Here is a 23,001-nt window from a genome sequence, read left to right on the forward strand (position 1 = left end):
GTTTTCTGCATCCTTTTTGTGCTGTCTGGTTTGCCCTGCTTTGTCGGATCCCAAGGTAAGTTCCATTTCAATAGTAAATTTTGTTTCGCATTTATGGTGTTTAGGTCAAAATATTGACGCCTACAAAATTCAAACCCAGACATTCGTAATGATACGACTTGGCTACAAAAGAAAGCTGGCCTACTAGCTTTAGAGGGATCAATACGTCCAAAAGAAGCTTGATAGATGAAAAATGAGGAAATTAGCAAGACGTGTGTAGTCACGTGTACTTTTGCCACCTTTGTACTGAGAGGTATTCATATCCAGGTCCTTTGTATTCTAAGTCAAAATAGCCCAACCATAAGAACACCTAGCCTGCTTTGTGCATTCAACATCGAAACAACAGCATTTTTTTAAACTGAAATGGATGTGTCATGACGAAATGAAATATTCTGTCGTTGCAAGAAAACGTGATACAGGTTTGGGTATCACCGCATCAAACTCCGGTCAGTTTAATGAGGTTAGAATTATAGACAAGATATTTAAGAAATCAAGAAATTAAAATGTAAAAAAAAAATATTTTCGTCAAACACTACACTGTTACGTATACCTCAACACCTGTGTTGCATGGTAACTTTACTCAGAGAACACACAGAGAAAGGACTATGTGGTGTTACGCAAAGCAACTATATGATAACAAATAAGACCAAAACAGAACGTGTTGTATGATAACAGAACTTATCTAACCAGCCTTTGAGCATTACCATGTAAGTTGGTTGCGTGCATGTTATAATGACACCAAAAGGCACACTAAATCCAGCCGGGCTATTGTTCAAAAATCTTTTCAACCGTATCTTGTAAGATAAACTCAGATAAAATACTATCGGACATCACAGAACAAACGGTTGATACGCTTATCTCTTCTTCCCATTTATATTAATAGCTATATTCAAGTCGTGAACATAGGAACAGGGTCTCGAAATTGACAGGATTACTTATAATGTCCTTGAAAAGATTATGTTTAATCCTTCAGGCGTATAAGGGACATTCAAACAGAACAAATGATAGCATGATACTAGTAAATACGTACTTATGTTACAACTAAGAGCCGAGTTCCTTCATTTTAGGTACGTGTGACCTCCAGACGTTTCACCAGGTCCCCCAAAGTGACTGCCCACTATCTGACATACGTTACCATGGGAACGTTACTGTCCAATCCTGTGCGGAGCTGTGCTGCGGAGTCCCGGCATGCCTGTCGTTCTACCACAACACCGCGTTACAATGCTTTTTAAAAAGCAAGCTTTGCTCTGCCGAGGAGAAAGTCTATAGCGCAGACGCCAGTATGTACGATCGGCAAAATTATTCACCAGGTGATTCACAAATTTGCTATATTTTTGTTGGTTTTAAAAAATAATGAAAATATGACCCATCGCGTCCAGTAAGAACGATACAAACACTTGGACATGTGACAATCTATCTATCTATTTCATTTATTTATTTATTTGATCTTCAGACAGCTGGCTGTCCCATCTATCATTAATTTATACATCTAGAATACGTGTTGTTCTATCCTCTGTGTCTTTATTTTTTGTAAATTTTTGTTAATTTACTTATTTATTTGTTTGTTTATTTATTTAACCAGGAAATACATGTCGCCTATTGGCGGTTTTCAAAGATTCCTGGGGGGATAACCCCAACAAAACTACATGACATTATAACTAAAGATTAAAGATGAACTAACAAAGGTCAACTTAAAATAGATAAACTTATCGTTTAAAATATTTTTCGTGGTGAGTTAATTATATCTTTTTAATTTTATTTTATTTGGGAATTCTCACTTTTGGTACTTCCGACGAATTTCATTTATTACATCGCTTCGGCGAAGCCTTAGTCCATCTAAATAAATAGTGTCCGTTTCTCTCCAGATTATTGTGATGTACTATACAAGGGACCAGGCGGAGTCATTGTGAGTCAAAACTACCCTAATGAGTATGAAAATGACTTGGAATGTGGCAACAACATCACTTGCCCTGTTGGTGAGCTCATCGACATAGAATTCAACGCATGGGACGTCGAATATTTTGATGAGCTATGGATAGTGGACGGGGCCTTGCATACAAAACTGTAAGTATTCTTTTCTTGTAACTGAAATAAATCAATTTTACATTTTGATTGTAAAATTTGTACATCTAGCAAATGAACGGCAAATTGTACATTGGTTTCGTTTAAAATGTGAATGATTCATCCAATTCAATAGACAAGAAGAAAATACAAATACCTTAGTGACTTTGCACTTTGGGATATGTACTGAAGTAGATATACTAAATTGATAACTTATATATATTTTTAAAATTCTAACATGTATCAATTTTTAGAATCCTTCATCTTTCCCCCAGGTAAAAGCTAAAATCAATATCAATGGCATTACAAAGGTACAAAAATAATCTTTCTCGTTATTCAAAATGTCGTCTGGTCAGCCTGTAGTCAATATGTAGTTTTATCCACTGTTATTGAAAATGCGTATGATGTATGCTGTATAAATCACCTAATATTTTTGCCAAGCAACGGCGATCCATACCTCGGCAAAACCAACGAAGCCTACCTCGTCTTTGAAACTGACTATTCAATCGTTCATTCTGGATGGAGCCTTAACTACTCATGTGGTAAGTGTTGCTCTTATTTTATAATGGACTGTACACTCTACAATGATAAGCGCCTATTGTTGTTCACCTATCTTTCCGCTTGTTCAGTTGATTTCAATACGTTAGATCCTATAGATAAATGCAACTACATTCTCAGGGGAGATAACTAATACAGTGTTCAAATAGGAAAATACATTAAAGAATGTTTCGATCTTAGAGAACACATGTTAGAGAATAGTTAACCTTTATTGTTACATCATACATATACTCTGTACGTAAGATAACGTTATCCACACATGTATTTAGCTTTGTTAGATCTTTAGTTAAGTTGTAGAAGACCATACAAAAGTCTCTGTACTTTTTTGTTGCGTCAATAAAGAATTTAAAATATAGAGACTGAAGTGAAATACAGACTCATACATTGTCAACATTTTGTTATAACTGTAAGTTTGTATTTTACCTATTTCTTTGTTAGCGGAAAATGTTAACAATTTTGTCTGGACAGTTCATAATATTAATTTCCCGACACAACATTAAGAAATCATCTTTGGATAACTTTATGCATCATTCTACAAATAGTACTTAGATTCAATGTTATGTTTTTGCACAGTCCAAACGGAAAAACCGTATCCTGTCTTCTTCTGGCCCTTAAATGGTTATCTGAGGGGGAAAGATATTGGCGGATATGCGGTTCACAGCTTCACCGATAACCTGGAGTTCGCGGAGGGAGTTGGCGGCATCGCTGAAGGCTCAATCACATTCACTACCAACGCGCCGTACCTGATCATCGACATGCCCTCAGATACTATTTCAACGTTCTCGGTTACTCTATTGGTCTATCCAGAGGCTTCAAGCTCTGTGAATCACGTCATGACTGCTCTGAACAACCAAGGAGAGATAAAAATGAAGATAAACATTTTCAACAATACGGACCTCGACGCAATGTACGTTTTAAACTAGATTAATATGTATGTTGATTGTAACAATACAGGGATATTTTCTAAAGATAGTGTTGAAAATTAATAAACGCCATTGGCTTTGCTTTTGATTTTTAATGGTATCCCTCCACAATACAAAATGGCCTGATGGCTTTCGTAAAATCGTCGTACAATAACGAATGATCATAGTTCTTGGTAATACAAAATTGATATCTTTCTACCGAAATATCGGGGTTGGTTCCTTGTTAGTAAATCTGTAGTCATAGCGTTCTAGGGCATCAAAATCGTAATTCGATCAACGACGAATATCATCATACATAACATTCTATTTCCCCCCAGTTTCTTCTTCCCAAGCGGTGACTTCAAGCTGTCCGCTAGAAACGCGATACTCCTTCAGAAATGGATATTCGTCGTTCTCACCTACGACATTAACACTCAAGTCGCGCGGCTGTGGGTGAATGGTGTGCCAGTCATAGAGGGGCAGGTCGGCAGCTTGAACATACAGGTGAAGAGAATTGTTGTCAGCAATGACCGATATCCGTTTAACGGAAGGATCTCGTGTCTTCAGATATACGAAATTGCTCTGAACTCAACTCACGTAAGGAAAGCAGGGAATTTGTGTAACGGTAAGTTCTAATAGTGAACACTATAATGAGCTTTATGAATGTATGCGTGTGTATATACATGTATGTGCACGTGTGTGTGCTTGTGCATGTGTGTGTGTGTCTCTCTCTGTGTGTGTGTGTGTGTGTGTGTGTGTGTGTGTGTGTGTGTGTGTGTGTGTGTATTCATCCATATACAGTTGCATAATAGCAAGCAATAAATGGCAAATGGAGACAAGTGGTGTATCTATATAGCATTGCTTACATTTTGTATTTTTCATTGTAAATACTCTAATTTGTTCGAGGTTTTTGCCGCAGACAACTACTGCGATGGTGTAATGTGTCATGTTGAGAGATTGTTGATTTCTACATCCTCAGGTACAGTTGGAGCGACGCGGCTAGTGGGACACACGAGCGATGCTGGGCAGGTGGAAATCTTTTACAACAATACCTGGGCAAAAGTGTGCCGACACCCAGATTATGACATGATGAACTTCTTAGCTGCCCAAGTGGTGTGCATGGGACTAGGACTGGATTGGGGACAGGTAACGACCCGTGCACCGAATGAGATACCAGAAAACTTGTCTCAACCCAGTTGGCTCAGAGGCGTGGACTGTAACTCGCTGGAAGTATCCCTTGCAGAATGTAAACACTCCCCCTGGGAACTGGAACTTTGTTCCGTGGATAAAGTTTTGACCGTGAGCTGCTTTGCTTTCGGTAAGATATTGTTTTGTTTTGAAAGTCGCTTTCTAGACAAATAGCTGATGTGCTGTTCCAAATTCATGCAATTTGACAAAGAGCTACGACAATATTTGCATTAATATACGCGGATTGTTTTATCACGGCGGTCGGTTGCTAGGCTAAAAGTCGCATTACTAGGGAGGTATCGGGTTACAGAACGTGTTCGAACGTGGCCGCGCGGGAGTCCCAGGCCGGCCCGGGGGCAACGGGTAAAATTTGAAAATAAACAAAAGTAATTGGAGAGTAAATACTCGTCAAAATAAAATGTAATAGGTGATTTTTTTTACCTCAAATGTTATTCTTGCACTGCCTTTGCTCCACTTTGTGTACATTTGCTTCCAAATGAGATCAATTTCGGATTTCAAAAAGGGTTCACGAGAACCAAACAACTGATTTTAAGAGGCCCCGAAAATTAAAAATAAGGTTAGATTTTTGGATTTTTAGAACTATTACAGTAAATTTAAACTTTCTGTCTTAGGATTTTTTAATTTTTTAACTAAAACTCGACTTACAGTCAAAAGAAGAGCTAAAAACGCAGTGTTTTAACTTTAAATACCGATAATTCATAATCGCGGCCATATTTAAAAAATCCCTAAGACAGAAATCTGCGGAAATCGTTCCTCTTCCAAACAAGCCCTCAATGAGGTAATTTGAGCGATTTTTGGGAACGGTTAAAATACCATGTTTGCACGCATGCTGTGCCACTTGGATATGGGGACCTGGATTTTATAACAGCGTCAACAAGAATTCTGACCTTCAAGGTCACCCACGATGACGGCAGTAGCTTCGTTACTTGTTACATATCCACAATAAAATCACGGCATAGATGTAATGTTTTAAAAACGGTTCATATTTGTGGAAAGGTGGATTTTTCCTGTTCCGTGGTTTCCAAGTAAAAAAGGGCTTGAAGTAGCCGGTTGTAGCGGCTTTACTGTAAATGACCGCGGGTAACCCCGGATCGAACGCCCGTTCTATTCGAATGACGTCATATCGAACAAGATTCGCGGGTTCGGGGGATTCGATCTCCATAGTAGCGGAGTGGGACTTTTGGGCCCAAATCTGACCATCGTGTATTTATTGCTGTTGTACAACACTAAGAGGTATAACATCAACGCAGCGACATACACCTACATGAGTAGATCGCAACTCATTTGACTTACTTTTTTTAGAAACGACGACACAGGAATCATCAACATCCCAACTATCACCTATAGTAACAACGGATATGACTACCCAGAATTCAGAATTGACTACAGACTTTGAAACTACCATTGAATTATTGGAAAGTGATACAACTGAGGCGGCAATGACAACAGCCTACGAAACTGAAGCTGCAAAGATGACGACAATAGCATCAGATACATCGCCAGTTGAATCAACACCGAGTCCAACGACGACGTCAGCAGAAACCACAGATATCACTACCGAGCCTATGGAGACAACATATGTACTAGTAAGTACTGTAGTGGTAACAACAGATGTGCTGACAACAGATCCATCAACCACCGCATTGACAACATCATCTGCAGCGACACCTACCACATCAACGGCATCTGCAGGACCGACAACCGCAGCACAAAGAACTGCAGAATCAACATCTACCGAGATAGCAACTGGCCCATTGTCTGATGAATCAGAACAATCCGTCATTGGCGTGCGAGCAGAAAGTAAGTGCATAATTTTGTTTTAGGTCGCATCCACCATGGAAAAATTGCTTTACCGATTAAAAGTTCTATTTTAAAAGAAAAACGTGTTTCCTATAGCAGTACCTTGAAAGATGCTTCTTTGCTGAAATACTGATATGTTTGGTGCCTTTCTCTTATCTTCAGCCTGTACCTCCTGGACAGCTTGGTTCGACAAAGACAATCCTCTAGGCAATTATGATAGAGAAGACCTGGCCGATCTTCAGACGAAGCACCCTGGGCAGATCTGTGCCACGCCTGTTGGGATTCATGCCCGTGTGCACGGGACCCGCATGGGGGCGCTGCTGACCGGAGAGCTGTTCGAAGCATTTGGTCCGACCTCCGGCATCGTGTGCAAGAACAGCGATCAGGCCGATGGCATCTGTGAGGACTACGAAGCGCGATATTGTTGTGAGACCAGCAACGGTACGTATTTTGTAGAACACAAGTCTTCATATGGCAAATTCCTGCTTTTGTCTGTCCATTTTTTTCAAAAGAAAATCATTTATACATCTTTAAAAAATGACACTGCAGGTTGTTTGTATCTTATTGATACTATATTTTCATATTAGTCATTAAAGAATTGAATCACACTAATGCACGGCTTGCTTCAGCTTAAAAAGAAACAGAAATAGAAAAAAGAGAGAGCTGCATAGAATCTGTGACCTCTAATTGATCGTCTTTTTAATCGATTGTTTCCATGCAGTTTGTCGTACGTTTGCCACGAACCGGGGACTATCTGACACCTTCAATAACCCACCTGCATCGTCTCCAGTAAAGTTTAAAGTACAGGCTACATACCACGTCAATGTCCTTCTATCTAGTCGCAATTACTGGATGCCAGAAAAGTACATAATTACCATTGGCAACACACACTCCCTCATTAGGAAAAATGATTGGAACCGGATCACTGCAGAAGTTCTTGCTACCGGTAAGAGACTTTTGATATAGTAAACTGCCTTTCTTAGATGACAGTATTCAAGTCTTACTACATGTAGCTTTCCTTTGATTATCCCGAAAAACAAGTCTCCAACTTATTATGGAACTGAAGATTATCGATTCTGAGCCCAAGTTTAACTATTGCCTTCCAGTTGTAGGTTGAAGTATTATTTCCTTATATTTCATATTATTTATTGATATTCGATCACGAACAACAATAATTTTCTTTAAGGATTTCTATCTCCAACGCAATACAAGGGGTTTTGGATTTCCTGGACGCTGAACGGAACAATCGCAGTCGGGAGGGAGGGCGATGTAACCCCGTTCATGCAGTTCTCAGACCCCGATCCACTGCCGATCCGCTTTGTCGGTTTCCGCACCTGGAAAACAGAATACGGATCCTTGGAAATCTGTGACGAAGGTAAGTGATCGATGATGATGAATTCCCGATCAATCTTATTATCGGAAACCTGTGCCGTATTCTTTGTTATCTTCCAAAGCTAGCTGTATGGCTTAGGTACCACTTTAAACTGTTCGATTCACCGTAGACAAGCACGATACAAGAGTATGAAAATTGTACAAAAGGCAATTTATACTCTATCCATTTACACGAAAAAAAAAAATAGTTGTCTTTGTATGTAGTTACTGATGATGAGTCCTTATAATTAAGTGACCCCCTACAAAGAAGGAAAAATGGAGCGGATACTAATGCTTAATTTTTTTTTCTTTTCAGAATGTTCTACTGTTAGCCCCAATGTAGGCCTGGCCCTGTCGTACAACATGACAAAGTTTCCAAACTATGCAGGGCACCAGAATGAATCAGAGCTGCGGAGTTCGCCAACAGAATTAGAGGCCTTTAGAACTCTGGCGAATGATAATTGTCATCCACATATCCGCCATCTTGTTTTCTCCATTGTCGTGCCGCAGTGCGTGTCGGGAAGGACGTATCCGCCATGTTACGAATTTTGCAGGCGGGTTAGGAAAAGTTGTGTTGACGTGATTGGTGCATCAGTGGTTAAAAATCTATTTTGGTGCGTTGATTTTCCCCGGGCCAGTGAAGTTGTGTATTGTGTGGATCCGGAATCGCTGTGGAGAGAAGACGGTCGATGTGGCACCGTTTTTCCGGCACCGGGTGCGACGGTAGCGCAGTGCCATCCGGAATATTTCCCATGCTGCACCATGGACGGATGGTGTGAGCCCCAAAGCGTGTGCACAGGTAATGGTTCGATTGCTGGATACAGTAAAAGTTGGATCATGAATACTTTTACTTGATTTTGTAAATAACTTAGGAAAACGTTTTGATATTGTTTTGTAAGTATGGTAGTTCAAAGTGTGGAAAGAACTTCGATGAAGGTTAGACATCCAGGTAATACGATACGCCGAAAACAGTTACTCAAGCAACTGGATATGATTTTGAAATCATAATCAAAATCATATCCAGTTCATATATGATTTTGAAATCATAATCAAAATCATATCCAGTTGCTTGAGTAAGTGTTTTTTGGCGTGTGGAAAGAACTATTCAAATTTTGGTTAATGTGAGATTGTTAATGTTTCATTTTCATTCATTTCATGTCACTACTGTTAGTAAACGCTTCCTCATATCTTTTTGCGGATATTATTATATCTAACCAATTATATTTTGTATAGTGCTCTAACATGTGCAGCTAATAATATAAGCAGTTTTGTTATAATAATAAATTCTTGTTCTCTATACAGCTACGTCGACTGAAGCTTCAACTTTTGAAAACCCAACAAGCAATCGGACTTTATCAAGTAAAAACATTCATTATTTCAATTCACCAGTTCTTTATTAGCATATATTTACTCACATGGTATCACGAAGGTCATAAAATTTAGATAGGTATAAAACAGCGAGCTAATTTTTTCTCCATTTTGCAACCTTGGAAAGTGCCTACTTCTGAAGATGCATCAACGTCGACAACAGGACCTACTGAAACAGGAACAGAATGGACAACACCTTCGCCAGGTAGTCTAGCTACTTACGAATACGTTATCCTACAACGCACTTTGCGATCGTTTTAATGTGTGTACATGTAACCTGCATTATTTGTTAAAATATTGAATTTGTCCGTTGACACTTGACCATTTGGTCTGGTTCCTAAAATCACAGTAACTGTAATACAGACACCCGAAATTCATTTGCTACATTTCTATATATTCAATTTTATTATCACTGATTGATTTTTTCACTTCTAAAGACCCACTGGTCCCCTCCGACGGTGGAACTATGGAGGAATACCGGCGATGGGAAACAGGAGAGGCGCTGCCGGAATCATATAACGCCAAGGAGAGCCCAATCGACATGCAGAAAGGTAGATATGCGTTAATTGTTTACGAATTAATACGTTATTGTATTTTAGTTTGATGTTGTCTTTTTGAGAAATCTTTACTTACCCCAATTTGCTGAAAAATCTTACTACTAGGTAAACTTCTGCCGACATCTTCAGGAGTAAAGATTGACAGTTTTGGTTGGCTGTCAGAGGAAACAATGGTAGGGTAGTTTTGTTTATTCACCGCTGATTCACGGTTTGAGTACACGTGTGCACTTTTGTGTATTGTTTATATTCTAACCATTTACGGAGAGAGGACGTGTAACACTCCAGCATTAATATGACATAAGAATGTGGAAATTTTTTGCATGTTTTGTTTATCGTAATTTCTTGTGGTCCATCTGCTCTGTTCAGACCATCCCGTAATCACGGCCACTTAACCTAAACTTGGAAAGCTTAAGACTCACAAACAAATTTTGAACCTCCAGAATTTCAACGTGACTGCCACCTTCACGGTAGCCTGGACCGACCCCCGCCTGGCTAACCTGGGCGGCAGGACGTGGATCCCCGTGCCGGCACATGTTCTGTGGCTTCCGTCAGTGAAGTTTGGCAAGAAGGTGCGAGCCAGCTGGTACGTAATCTCTAGATCCTCGCAAGGAAAAGGTACCAGGGATGAAGAGGGGACCATGACAACATGGCTGTCTCCTGACGGCCAGATCAGCCACTCAATCAGGTAAGTTTTATATATTAATTGACAGTTTGAGAACAGCCATAATGTCAGTTTGGTGAAAGATTGAATAGCAAAGATCTGAACTTGTAATAAATGTCCGTCTTAAAGGCGGGCAGAAGATAATTATTGTTAGTAACACCTTATCAACTAATCTATGTACATTGTATTTTTTTGTCTGAAATATAGGCGGAAGTTGAGCGTATTCTGTCGCCTGGATCTGCGCAGTTATCCTTTTGACAAACAGACGTGCAGCTTACAGCTACAAGGATGTAAGTCTGGATTTTGAGTGCCATGTATGACTATAAAAATGTATGACCATAAAGATAAAGCTGCCCATATATTCGAGTTGTAAAGTAAGGAATTTCCTCATGCGAAATGTAGTTAGATTTTCTTTACCTACATTTTGTTCCGGATTGTAGTCGGGGGCATCGTGTTTCAAATCAGCCGTGTGCCTGGTGGAAGAAGCCCGATGGTTCTTGATCTAACTGAAGCGGATTCACAATTTGTCCTCCGAGAGACAGAACTGTTGGGAACTGTGGCGTCAAAAAGACAAGACGGTCAGTATACGTAGTACTCTTTATTTGACAACAAGGAGTTAAGTTAAGCGTTGTTGTTCTGTATATCTTTTAATTTAATAAATGTGAATAATTTCCAGCATTTTTCTTTTGTTCCGTTTCGCATATTCAAATGTATATAGCAAATGTACACATCCGAATGCCAAAAAACAGTTACTCAAGCAACTGGATATGATTTTGAATGGATGTCTGGATGTCTAACCTTCATCGACACATCCGAATCCGCGGATAATATGCATGCATTATACTTATATGGGTATAAATCATCTGGATGTATCTTAAAAACTACATTTTGTATTCCCCTAACATGATGATAGATGTTTTCTTTTTGAAAGCAGCATATAGGTCCAGACGCATCTAATTAAATTCTCTGACATCATTTCCGGTTCCTGCAGGTATAGGTTGTACCTTCTTCCACCAGAGGTGCATGCTGGGTAAGAGTGCAGACACGTGTCCGTACCTGCGTTTCTGTGATACCAGAGACCCGGTCTGTAAGAAATGTTCAGCGTTTTCTGGAACTTGCACAGAAGTACCCATGGACTGCAACCTTACAAAATATGGTACCTTTACTTATTAACACTTGATATATTATTACGATACAGACAATACAATGCAAACGTTTTTATAATAACGACTTCTTTTGAATGTTCATCTGCCACAGGCAAAAACAATGGTATTTCATAATATTCTTAAAATGTAAATTAGCTTCGAAATGAATTAACCTTGAAATACAAATTCTATAAATTGCCTCCACATTTGTAATTTCCAATGACATTTCAAAAGATTACGAATATCGATATCATGTAAGGTCAACTTTACTTTAGAATTTTACGTTTGCTTCTGTAATCTTTAATTTGATGTCTATGAAATTGTGTATTCTTAAACATGTTCCAGCTTTGGAATTTTTTCAATACACTCCTTCCATGGCCCTCTTTGATCTCGTACGTAGAACCAACTGAAAACTTTAAAGAGAAATCGGAGATTTCACCCGATTTACCTTTTCGGGAAATTCTGGAACCTTTTCCCGACACATAAAACCCAACCCAGTGTTTGTCCCATTATCAGGTGGCTCCCCAGACGTGTACTCCACCATTGAAGTGAGGTTCCATTTCCAGAGAAGACTTCCCTACTATGTTCTACAAACCTTCATCCCGACCACTACAGTAGTGGTCGTGTCCTGGTCGTCTTTCTGGATCCACTTCAGCGAGGCGTCTGCACGGGTCGCCATCGGCAGTACTACCCTGCTGATGCTCATCCGCCTGGGGAGCCAGACTATGCGGATGCCACACGTGAGTATATCGTAATAACTGAACATGCTTGGTGATATTTCATATTTTTTCACTTTGTCGTCATTATGAAATATAAAACATTTGATTATCCACCTTTATGAATACCTATAGACATATACAGTTATATAATATAAATGTAGGTATTTATAAAGGTGGATGATAAAATGTTCATTATTTGTCATTATATTTACAATATATAATAAAGTTATTTATTTATTCATTTATTCACATTCGATATTGCTGATTTATTCAAATCTGAACCTAGCTTTTGTTATATTTGAATCACTATAAACTTTTTTTGAAATCAAACTTATATCGTCAGACATGTGTTGGTAATCTAAATTTAAGATGCATTGTAAGTTTATTAAAAAAAACTAAAAAGTAAATGTAGCCCAATGGCTCAAGACTAAGCGAGCAAAATACGTTCAGCCGACTACATGTAATTTGATTGTGGACTGTTTGTCAATGCAGATATCCTACATCCGGGCAATTGACATCTGGCACATCGGCTGCCTCGTTTTCGCCCTGCTGGTGACGTTAGAGTTCGCAGTGGTGCACTTCTTACACAGTACAGACGGCAAGAAGGCAGACATCAAGAAGCACTGGAAAAATTCGGTATGGACTTTTCTTAAACAATCCCGCGCATAATGCTTTGTGTTCAGTTGCTGAAGACTCCCTAAACCTGCAATTCTCCTGCAGTCTCTTAGTGTCACTGACGAAAGGTAGCGGATGCTACCTGAAACGTCTGACCGTTTCCAAAATCATATCCAGTTGCTTGAGTAAATGTTTTTGGCGTATCTTAGTACCTGGATGTCTAACTTTCACCGACGGACCCTAAAGAATCTTTCAATGTAGAAGAAATATACGTAAGACATAAATCAATTCCCTGCTTTTGTATGATTTTGTTGATTGAATAATAAAACTGAAAACTGAATGCTTCTGAAGTATATACAGCAAAAATATTCCCGTGGTCATATACTTTTTTTTGTCCTTTACGGTACTCTTTTCTTTATGGTTCATTTCAATAAACACATTTTTTAAACCGATATTTGTGTTTTGCAAGCATAACTGGATATGATTGCCATTGTTTGAATACCACACTGTGGCATTCTTTTAAAATATTCCTGAACACGTTAACAGGCTAGAAGACGGAGATCCAGAGTTGAGCCCGTGCAGTTCATCGAAGAACGCATGGCGGATGAAGTTTCCAAGAAAGACGATGAACCAAAGACAAGGGTCAAACTGACAAAGTCTACGACAGAACGGCCTACTACAGGTGGCAACAAAAGATCTGCAGATCGTAAGATTTCCGCCAGGGGTCGTAAAGCAGAGAAGGCGAGGCCAGTACGGCCGGCGAAAGTTCCTGTTGGTGAGAAGATTCCAGCTGCCGATCGAAAGATTCTTGCAAAAACGGATGACGATGACAAAAAGCGCTCTAGTAGACCAGCTTCAGAGGAGCAAATCCCATCGAAAGATCCCAAGAATTATGTTACGACAGAAGGCGGGCCAAAACGGCAACCTGCAGGAAAATCTCACTCATCTACAGGTGAGCAGTCAAAAAAGCAGACCTCAACCACAGATCACAAGATTACCACTCTGAGAGATAGCGACAACGAACAGAGAGAAGCAAGACCAGCGAAAATCACTGCAAAGCCACCCACGAAGAAAACCCCAGCTACGCATCTACCACCAATCATTAGGCGGCGTTGTCGCAAGGTACACATTGCAGAGCAAAAGCCCAGTACCGAGAAGAATCCTTCCCTGGTAGAAGATCGACCTAAGACGGCCCAACTTAAAGAACCAGCCATCACAAGGCCCAGGGAGAAAACACCGTGCTCTATCGATATCAGATCCCGTCAACTATTCCCGTTCTGTTTTCTACTGTTCACTCTCACTTACTGGTTGTATTATACACACATTTAGCATGCATATCCAATAATGATTTTAAACTGTATTATAACATTTATTGCTACCTTTGTCTACGGAGATTTGTTTTCGGCGTGTTTCTTTGCTTGTGTGCCTCATAGTCTTTCAATACGGTAATGCTGAACAAAGGGAAATGATTTGATTGTAGATTGACAGGAAGGTCAAATTGGAGGTCAAATTGGTCTCCCCAAAGAGGTGACATACACAGAATTTCACAACTCTGAAAAGGCTTGTAAAATATTAGATTTGTCGTTGTAATTAGTATCAATTTGTATTGTGTACATGTAAGTATTTGCCTACTGTGAGCAATTGACCTATGATGTTTACCCTTGTTTGTATCTCGTAAGTAGCCGCATGGCGGCGCTGTGGCAACGTAGCTATGGACGTATTTAAAGTATACGAGTTGAGACATGTTTGTGCTCTTAGTGTGGTATTTATCTATTTTACAAATAAGCCGGCATTTACATACACAAAGCATATATAAATGTATGTGGTGTTATTAACCCTTTTTCATATGTATTGAATAATGGTTTCATTTAATCTTTGATATGTTAATAACGTAAATTGTACAAGACATGATTTAGCCAATGGCTACAAGTTGTTTTTTTAATAAACCATTTGATTGATTGATTGGTTGATTGATTGATTGATGTCTTACGGCATACTTTGTTTCAAATGTATTTCTTTATCAAAATAGAGATGATATCATCATTACACTCAAGAGTGAAATAGGAAGTAAAGGAATTCGTCAAACTATTTCTAAGGTGGCTGCCAAATTAAAATGCATGACTCGTCATCACACATCGACCTTGATAGTCCCTTTACTAGAAGTAACGGTGGTTATATAATTAGGGCGTGTCACTGGCAGATTTAATGGTACCTTTGGGGCCTTGGTTGACAGAAAGTGATGACTCATGACTAAAACACGATCTATCATGTTGCCACCACCAAAAACACACAGATACACCGAAAAGGCATGATTACAATTGGAAGTAATCACCTAAGTCGATTGCAAGCGACACTAAAGTGCTAAGGGATTTTTTCACTAGATGGAATGTGAGGCTTTATAGAAAGTAACCTGTGTTGGTAGTTACATGTTTAAAGTTAAAACGTTTTATCCAACACAAAAAAGTTCTCTCGCCTAGAGCTTTCGACCAGTCACTATGGTCTTCCTTAGAAGACTGACCCAGTAAGATTACATTGTACGTACTAGAATCACGGAACCCTGCCAACTTTAATACAAATAAAGAACTAAACAAACTAGAACACTTCAGCATTTGTTTGAGAGAACATTAGTCATCCGAAAAAGAATTTGCCACGCTGAGACTCAATTATTCCTTAGAAGATTGTGCTTTCATGTCTTAGGCTGCTAGGTCACAAAAACACGTAAGAGCAGCTACTTTATAACAGCCAAAGAAGATTTTGCCTCTAAGCCATCCAAATCTCTTAATACTTTCGACGTTGCCAGCCCCAAATCGCATTAGACCTCAAAAATTTAGATCCTAGAGTATTAGTATCAGAGATGTCAACTCATGGATATACGTGTATTTTTGCAAGTTGTAGTGAAACTGAAAAATGTTGCAATTTCATATTATAAAGCCATTTATAGATCGAAGGAATTAGAAGTACACTTAGAACGTCGTTAACAATTTATGGTCCAAAGTTCCTAATCGAGTTGAAATGGACAGTGCCATGTATAATGGATATAAGATTAGTCACCGGCTTCTAAGGCTCAGACTTCTTGGGACCGTGAGTCGTTATCAAGTAGCAACTGATGCATCTTCGCCTTCTGTGCAATCTTGTTTCGTGCAAACGTATTTAGTTATGGGCGCTTTTCAAAGCGCACATCGCAATCCACGGATACACTTGCTATCCAGATATTTTTCACGCAACATCTGTTTGATGATATCAGTGTATTTGATTAATATTTCTGTTATGTGGAGAGCATTACATTTCTTTCCATACCATATGTATTTTGATAAGAACAAGACCAGCCATGATCCAATCAGTTATCTTTGTTGACTTGTTGCAAAAACACGTTGTTGCATAATATAGTTGTTTCCTTGTATTTAGAAAAAAAAATCCTATTTTAGAACTTCAGAACACTACATGTGTTGTGCTTTGCTGTGCACATGGTTCTGCTAAATTCCTAAAGTCCTGGTGTATTATACGGTTTGTATATAGCAGTTGTAAATTACTTTTCTGTACTTTGAACTTGGTTGCATAACGCTACGATCAAGGTCGTAAATTCTACAGGAAGCAGCATGTAAAATTATTATGTGTCACGTTTGAATCCAGCACGGAGCAAACTAAGTATGTCCAACATCGTGAAACTAGTTCACAAAGCCATGACCCGGTTAGGAATATTGATAGCCCTCTTGCAATTACAAACTGCACCGTGGTTTTATGCCCTTTGCAGTCGTAAATTTTCTCCTTCAAACACCTTCGTATCTTATTTGATCCTATCCACCATGTAGCGACTTGTGCCGGCGTATCAAAAGTAGATAGTCACAAAAAGTACAATTTAATGCTTATGGTGGGCTCCTGCAATCTCTTTGTAATTAATATGTTAATTTTATCGCAGGTCTACGTGTAACAGATCGTCAAACAAAAATATACAGTCTGTGGGTACATGCTTTGGTACATGGTATGCACAATTTGCACTCAACTCATGACGTCTGTTCACCGAATATAGATCTATGTCTTTCCTTTTCCTAAAATAAATCCCCCCATATCAGGTTTTGTTTAAAGTTACGGGCTCCAATGTGCGTAGAGAAAATCCACCTCAATCCTGGCTTTAAAGCAGCGTTAGAGTTATTTGGCTGGCTTAGTTTTGCCTTCAATGGCGCTCGATGCAAAATTAGATTAACATACCTTTTGCTAGAAGCTTGTGTTGTGACAGCATGCACATTATACAGTAGGAGTCTTAAATTTATGTTACATGGAATGGGAACCAAGGACATTGAGACATTCTGAATATAGCAAGTTATGATTCAAACTATAGTAACTTCTACTGAAGTTAGATTCTTTTTTTAACCTAAAGCAAATGTTGCTGGTTGGGACATGGTTGGCTGGTGGTTGGGAACAGGTCAGCAGTGTTCATGTTGGTGTTGTAGATACATTTGATAGAAACAAATATTCTGGTGTTGTTTGTGTTGATATATACATGGTTTTCAAATTTTCATTAGCGATAAACACTGTTGGAAATAATGAAAAATTAATGTGTAGGGTCCGCTGGCCTTATTAGAAAATTCTATGTTTAATTAGTAAAGAATTTCTCACCGTACGTTAACATTTATAATCACATTATAGAATTAGGCTCTTGTTCAAACAACACGTCATGTTATTCTAACCTTATGATTGAATGTTCAACATGGGCTTATACCCGATGTATAGACGTACGTTGGCTTACGTAAATAGGATTTCCGCCCATATGGTAAGGTTGGACTTTCCACCGACATAATCGCATTATGGTGACTTGAGTGACACAGTGACAAAGTTTTTAATTTCATTTAGTACATGGTAATCTTCTGAATTGAAGCATGCCCTTTTCAGACCCAATTTTTCCCTCGATAGAATATACGAATTTAAAGTGTAGTATGTCGCAATTGTACTTTCCCCAGCAAAAACAGATGTATCCCTTTTCCAAAAAGACTGAGGAAAACTACTTCCCACGACAATGTATAGCCTCCACCAGGCCTTTCTATGGGATCGTATACGGATCGTATACGCAGAATTCGGCAAAAAGGAGAGTAAAATTGGCCAGGGGAGTCCGGCCGCGGAAGGTTGTTTCTTTCCCTCCTGCGCGGCCGGTCAAACCCCAAGGCGGTCAAACTCCCCTGGCAAATATTCTCCTATATATAGCCTGTGTAGTTAGTCTGGAAGAGACTAGCAATATAAACGTTTTTCTTTAAAGTGTGCATACGTCTGACGAGGGCTCACCGTTCATCATGCACTTGGGATAAAAGGAATTACACGTTGAGCACCTGTTTGTATATTTCACTTGTTGTATGAACAGAGTTAGATATGAAAACTTAGATATATATTTGAAATCTTCGGAAACGAAGCCAAGCCAAGAAGATGAACAGTTAGCTCAACAGATCCTTAACAATTAGGTAATGCCGTAGTTGTGAGTCTGTAGTGAGCAGAATGGCCGCAAGAGGCGTCTTTTCCCCAGCCTGCTAACTGTCGTAAGCATATACAGGAGTTGTTACAATAGGAGGTTTCTCAGCTGCATAGAAATTGCGTTGTAGCAAAGGTTACAATACGTGACAATATACCGCATTGTCCGCTATCATATGTAGCTAGGACACTGTAGCTAGGACACATAGATATAGACAATAAATGCATTTTATGCACGGTTCGTGTTTTACAGTAACGTTACTGCGTAAAATCACCACACCACAGGGTAGCTGAAGTCAAACGTAACCCGAATTTACTACATGCACGCACACTGAGGTGACTTCTGGAGTTTAGTTGTCGTCCAAAATCGATGACAACGAGGGAAGTACGTGTCTTTCGGCTCTACGAAAATGACCTGACCCAAGTAAGTGTGTAAGGGTTTTGGGGATTCATACACCATGTCCTGACATGCACCTGGCATGGGGGTCCCTAGCAGATAGATGTAGAAACATTACAGTAGGAATTGCTACCAAAGTCTCTTGCTTTGAGGATGACCCTGTCATGGTGCATACTTTAGATGTGTTTTTGGGAAACTGAGCGAATCTGCCGTACAAAATCCAACTGTATATTGTTATAGAAACACTTCCTTATGTTTGTGTCGCGAGTGGGTAATGCCATAGCCTCAGGCGCATGGAACAAATTTCAGGCAGTACTTTTGCAAAATATAAAGGACACCACATTTTACCAGGACATCGATTAGTCCAAAATGCAGGATGCAAGGGTAAGTATTTGTCTGTATTTTTTCTCGTTTTCAATATACCGATTCCGTGGGCTGACTCATTTTATAACTTAAATCAGAGTTCCAAATGTAAACATAGCATATAGCTAGACAGAGTGCTCGACTCGGAACCAAGAGGTCCCGGGTTCGAGTCCTGTCATGCCACCGATCTTGTGCTCTTGGGAAAGGCACTTTACACGCTCGCTTACAAACTCACTTCGCTCAGGTAAAAATGAACATTGTATTGTCTCCTGTGCTGGTGGTGACATTTATGATTAATATAAGTTGAAAAAACTTGAGTGTGTCCTCACCACGTCTTGTGATTACATGTTGGAATATAAAATAAAAACATAGCCTACGATATTGTCGCCACTTCTTTGACTCACAATGCTACAATGCATGGTATGGTGCATATGGATTGATATCCAACAATTTTTCATCACTGCTGCTTCCTGAAGGACGCTGTAGACATTAGAAGAGTGCCAACAAGAGGATAGACAATCACAAGAGACAATTGATGAAACTGTGAAATATTAATCAGACAGTTCGTGGCAGAACTTTCGCAACATTGAAAATCACAATCCCATCGGGTACCCTTTAAAATATCAAAACATGATGTCCTTGCAATATGTTGCTTTCGTCACGCACAAAAAAACAATCGTAAGGAAGGTCAGACAAATTTTCAGCCTCAAAATTGCATGAATACATGTATCATATTCGGGCACGTGGAATGCAGGAGCAAGAAATAATTATGTTCCAAATATGAAAACGAAAGAAACAGTTTTCTCTAAAATTTCCACCGATAACGTAACAGAAGAACCTATTGGCACCTTAAATTAACGACGTTGTATAGTGTATTAAAAAACTGACAGTCAGAAACCAATGGACAAATCGGTGCTTTCAAGGATAACAACCGTGTGTTGGTAATTGTTAGCTATATAGGTCGCTCTAGCGAAAACATGAAATTATATATGAATATATTTCAAACTATCACAGTGACGTCGCAAGATGTCATATGACTCTATAAATCTAAAATTTCCATAGATAAAGTTATAGAAGAATATATTGCCACTTTGAGTTAACGGTTGTATAGTGTATTAAACTGGCAGTCACAGGAAAACAGGAAACTATATATGAATATATTTTTAAACTATCATAGTGACGTCGCGAGATGTCATATGACTCTATACTGTAATTTTGCCCAAACAATTAACTGTGCAAGGACGGGCAGCTGTCTATCTGAGCAACATGTCCAACATTCTGGTCTGCCATGTGATTTCATGGTCATCCTTGGATGCAGTGTCCTGTCAAGCTTGAGGAAGTTGTGCCATTGGTCGAAAGGAACTAGCCAATGACCAAAGGCCACGACCTTAATTATTAAGAGAAGTCGACCTTTTTTCTTTATACCAGAAGTACTGTCCAAGAGTTAAGGCAGAGAGAATTTCGGAGTGGTGTCAAGACGACAAACCTTATTCGCTGAGGTATGTTACTGGCTTCTTAAATAAACTTATTAAGTATCTTCACATCCTGTGAGTGATGGGAAACATTCTGTAAAAGACGACGAAGATTAACTCTTTGTTTTGGTGTATCTTAGTGGTAAAAGTTGTTTGCATTATATATTAAGCTCTTGAATTTTTGTCTGTTATTCTTAGGAACCAGTAGTAACCTTTGTGCACCCAGCCACTTGCTCGCTTGCTAAGTTCTAAAAAAACTGATTTTTTTTACAGGAAGTTAAGAAAACAATCTGCATGCTGTATACTGACCACGCGACAAAGACCTCACACCCAGCTTCAGTGAGAAACATCTTCAGCCTTACTCGTCTGGTTGTGGCTGATAGCAGTTGGTAAGTTTTCATTTTTTTTTGTTCATTATCATATTATTGCAATTATTTCCCCATACATTTCACCCACATGTACATTCACGAGTCTCGGGGTGCCTGAAACATAAAAGTGATGTATCTTATTTGTAGTTCAGTAATCATTGATTGTGCAAATCGCATTTACTTTGCCCTTCGGGGTTATAGGCTGTTTTCGATACCATTGACGTTGCACACACACATACGCACACACACACACACACACACACACACACACACATATATATATATATATATATGTGTGTGTGTGTGTGTGTGTGTGTGTGTGTACATATATATATGTGTGTGTGTGTTTGTGTGTGTACATATATATGTGTGTGTGTGTGTGTGTGTGTGTGTGTGTGTGTGTGTGTGTGTGCGTATTCGCTGAATGGACGTTAACTGGACATATGCTGTTATCATTTGTTTGAAGGACCAATAGTTGAAACCTCTGTCATGACTTATTGTCTGTGTAAATTATGTTACTGCAGGTTGTACGTGTTGTACGTTGGTGCCATCGTGCAGATCAACATCAGAGCAACACACCATATTATCAACCTTAAAATCGTTTGTCTAGAGCAAAAAAGGTTGTACCAAAATAGGTGGTATTGACTCATAGGGTTAGTCGTAATTTTCGTCGATATTACATAATTTACGTCATCCCTTAACTTCAACGATGATGATGAGATGTTTTGTGTTGATTATTGTTATGCAAGTAACAACAAGTAAAAACTCGAGCAGTTTATTTCCATCCCGATGTTACGTTAGGAAGGGGCACATCACAGAGATTGACTGCCCGAACTCTAACATAACAAGTCTACCAGCTCATATGCCACACCTCGTTATCAAGGTTAACCTTCCACATAACCAAATCCAAACAATCGAGGACTTATCTGGTCTTGCGTTCGTCAACACACTAAATCTCAGTCACAATCTCATTACATCATTCCCATGGGAATCTCTAAAGGATATGAAATATCTTAATTTCATTGACTTGTCGTTTAATCAGCTGACTTCTGTAAACCTTGATCTTGCTGTCAATGCAAGTGGCCCGAGAACTTCCTTTTGGTTACATGTAGCCTACAACAAGCTGACAACGATCTCAGAGGCAGACCTAGGCATATCTTCTCCGAGTTCTCAGTGGGGAGGGCGAAGGTATATTCGAGGGAATCCACTACACTGTGATTGCCGTCTGTCCTGGTTGGCAGATAGAGCCCTTGCTTTTTCACTGTGTTGGTTTTCCAGGTGTACCGGTGCTCCTGATGTAAAGAACGACGCGTTCTTTGTTGAATTTGCTCTTGTAGGTGTACCAAAATGCAGCAGCCCTGAATACCTGAAGGGCGTTCCATTACACAAGGCTAACCTACACGCTTGCCTCAGCGAACAGAAAACAACGACCATGAAATATAATGTAAAAGATGCCACCCACATAGTTATTTTAAATACAGCTCAAACCAGATCGTCGACTGTACTGCTTTTGTCGACCGAAACAAAAGAATATGAACCGGTTACTTTTGAGCCAGGAATTGGCAGTGGACAACGAATCGCTAGTTTCCCTAAAGCACCCACAATAGCAATCATTATTACATCTGTTCCTATTTTTCTTCTCGTTCTGGCAGTAGTAATACGGAAGCACATTTCCAAACATCAAAATGGGCATTTTCAAAACACGCCTCCTCAAAATGTAGACTCTTTAGAAACTACAGACACGATGCCAGAAATTACTTGCCTGTTTAACAATCCATCGTACACAATGGTTGATGATTATCTGAATCTTCCGTTCCACGCTAATGATTTAATACAAGAAACGACAGGCACTAGAGGGCAATTAGCAAACAAATCATGGAGCAGTTCTTGTCAACAATACTCTAGCCTGAATAATATCAATATGGCAGAGTCTAACCATCAG

At 39.3% G+C, this 23,001-nt stretch overlaps 1 protein-coding gene across 1 annotated transcript in view; it reads left to right on the top strand.

The window, feature by feature from the left end:
* The window catches only part of LOC109469067, a 35,545-nt gene extending 13,185 nt beyond the window's left edge, over positions 1-22,360 (top strand). Inside the window, exons 2-21 of the mRNA XM_019767453.1 lie at positions 1,905-2,103; positions 2,542-2,642; positions 3,232-3,565; positions 3,899-4,185; positions 4,540-4,878; positions 6,072-6,569; positions 6,732-7,010; positions 7,291-7,515; positions 7,756-7,944; positions 8,257-8,739; positions 9,746-9,859; positions 9,971-10,038; positions 10,306-10,550; positions 10,734-10,816; positions 10,967-11,104; positions 11,518-11,613; positions 12,188-12,411; positions 12,883-13,026; positions 13,552-13,780; positions 22,338-22,360. Of these exons, the coding sequence (XP_019623012.1) occupies positions 1,905-2,103; positions 2,542-2,642; positions 3,232-3,565; positions 3,899-4,185; positions 4,540-4,878; positions 6,072-6,569; positions 6,732-7,010; positions 7,291-7,515; positions 7,756-7,944; positions 8,257-8,739; positions 9,746-9,859; positions 9,971-10,038; positions 10,306-10,550; positions 10,734-10,816; positions 10,967-11,104; positions 11,518-11,613; positions 12,188-12,411; positions 12,883-13,026; positions 13,552-13,780; positions 22,338-22,360 (4,298 nt within the window). The remainder of the gene's footprint in view (positions 1-1,904; positions 2,104-2,541; positions 2,643-3,231; positions 3,566-3,898; positions 4,186-4,539; positions 4,879-6,071; positions 6,570-6,731; positions 7,011-7,290; positions 7,516-7,755; positions 7,945-8,256; positions 8,740-9,745; positions 9,860-9,970; positions 10,039-10,305; positions 10,551-10,733; positions 10,817-10,966; positions 11,105-11,517; positions 11,614-12,187; positions 12,412-12,882; positions 13,027-13,551; positions 13,781-22,337) is intronic.
* Positions 22,361-23,001: the final 641 nt, after the last annotated feature.

Source organism: Branchiostoma belcheri, unplaced genomic scaffold (assembly GCF_001625305.1).
Source record: "Branchiostoma belcheri isolate BF01 breed outbred unplaced genomic scaffold, Haploidv18h27 scaffold20, whole genome shotgun sequence".
In the NCBI taxonomy this organism is placed as follows: Eukaryota; Metazoa; Chordata; class Leptocardii; order Amphioxiformes; family Branchiostomatidae; genus Branchiostoma; species Branchiostoma belcheri.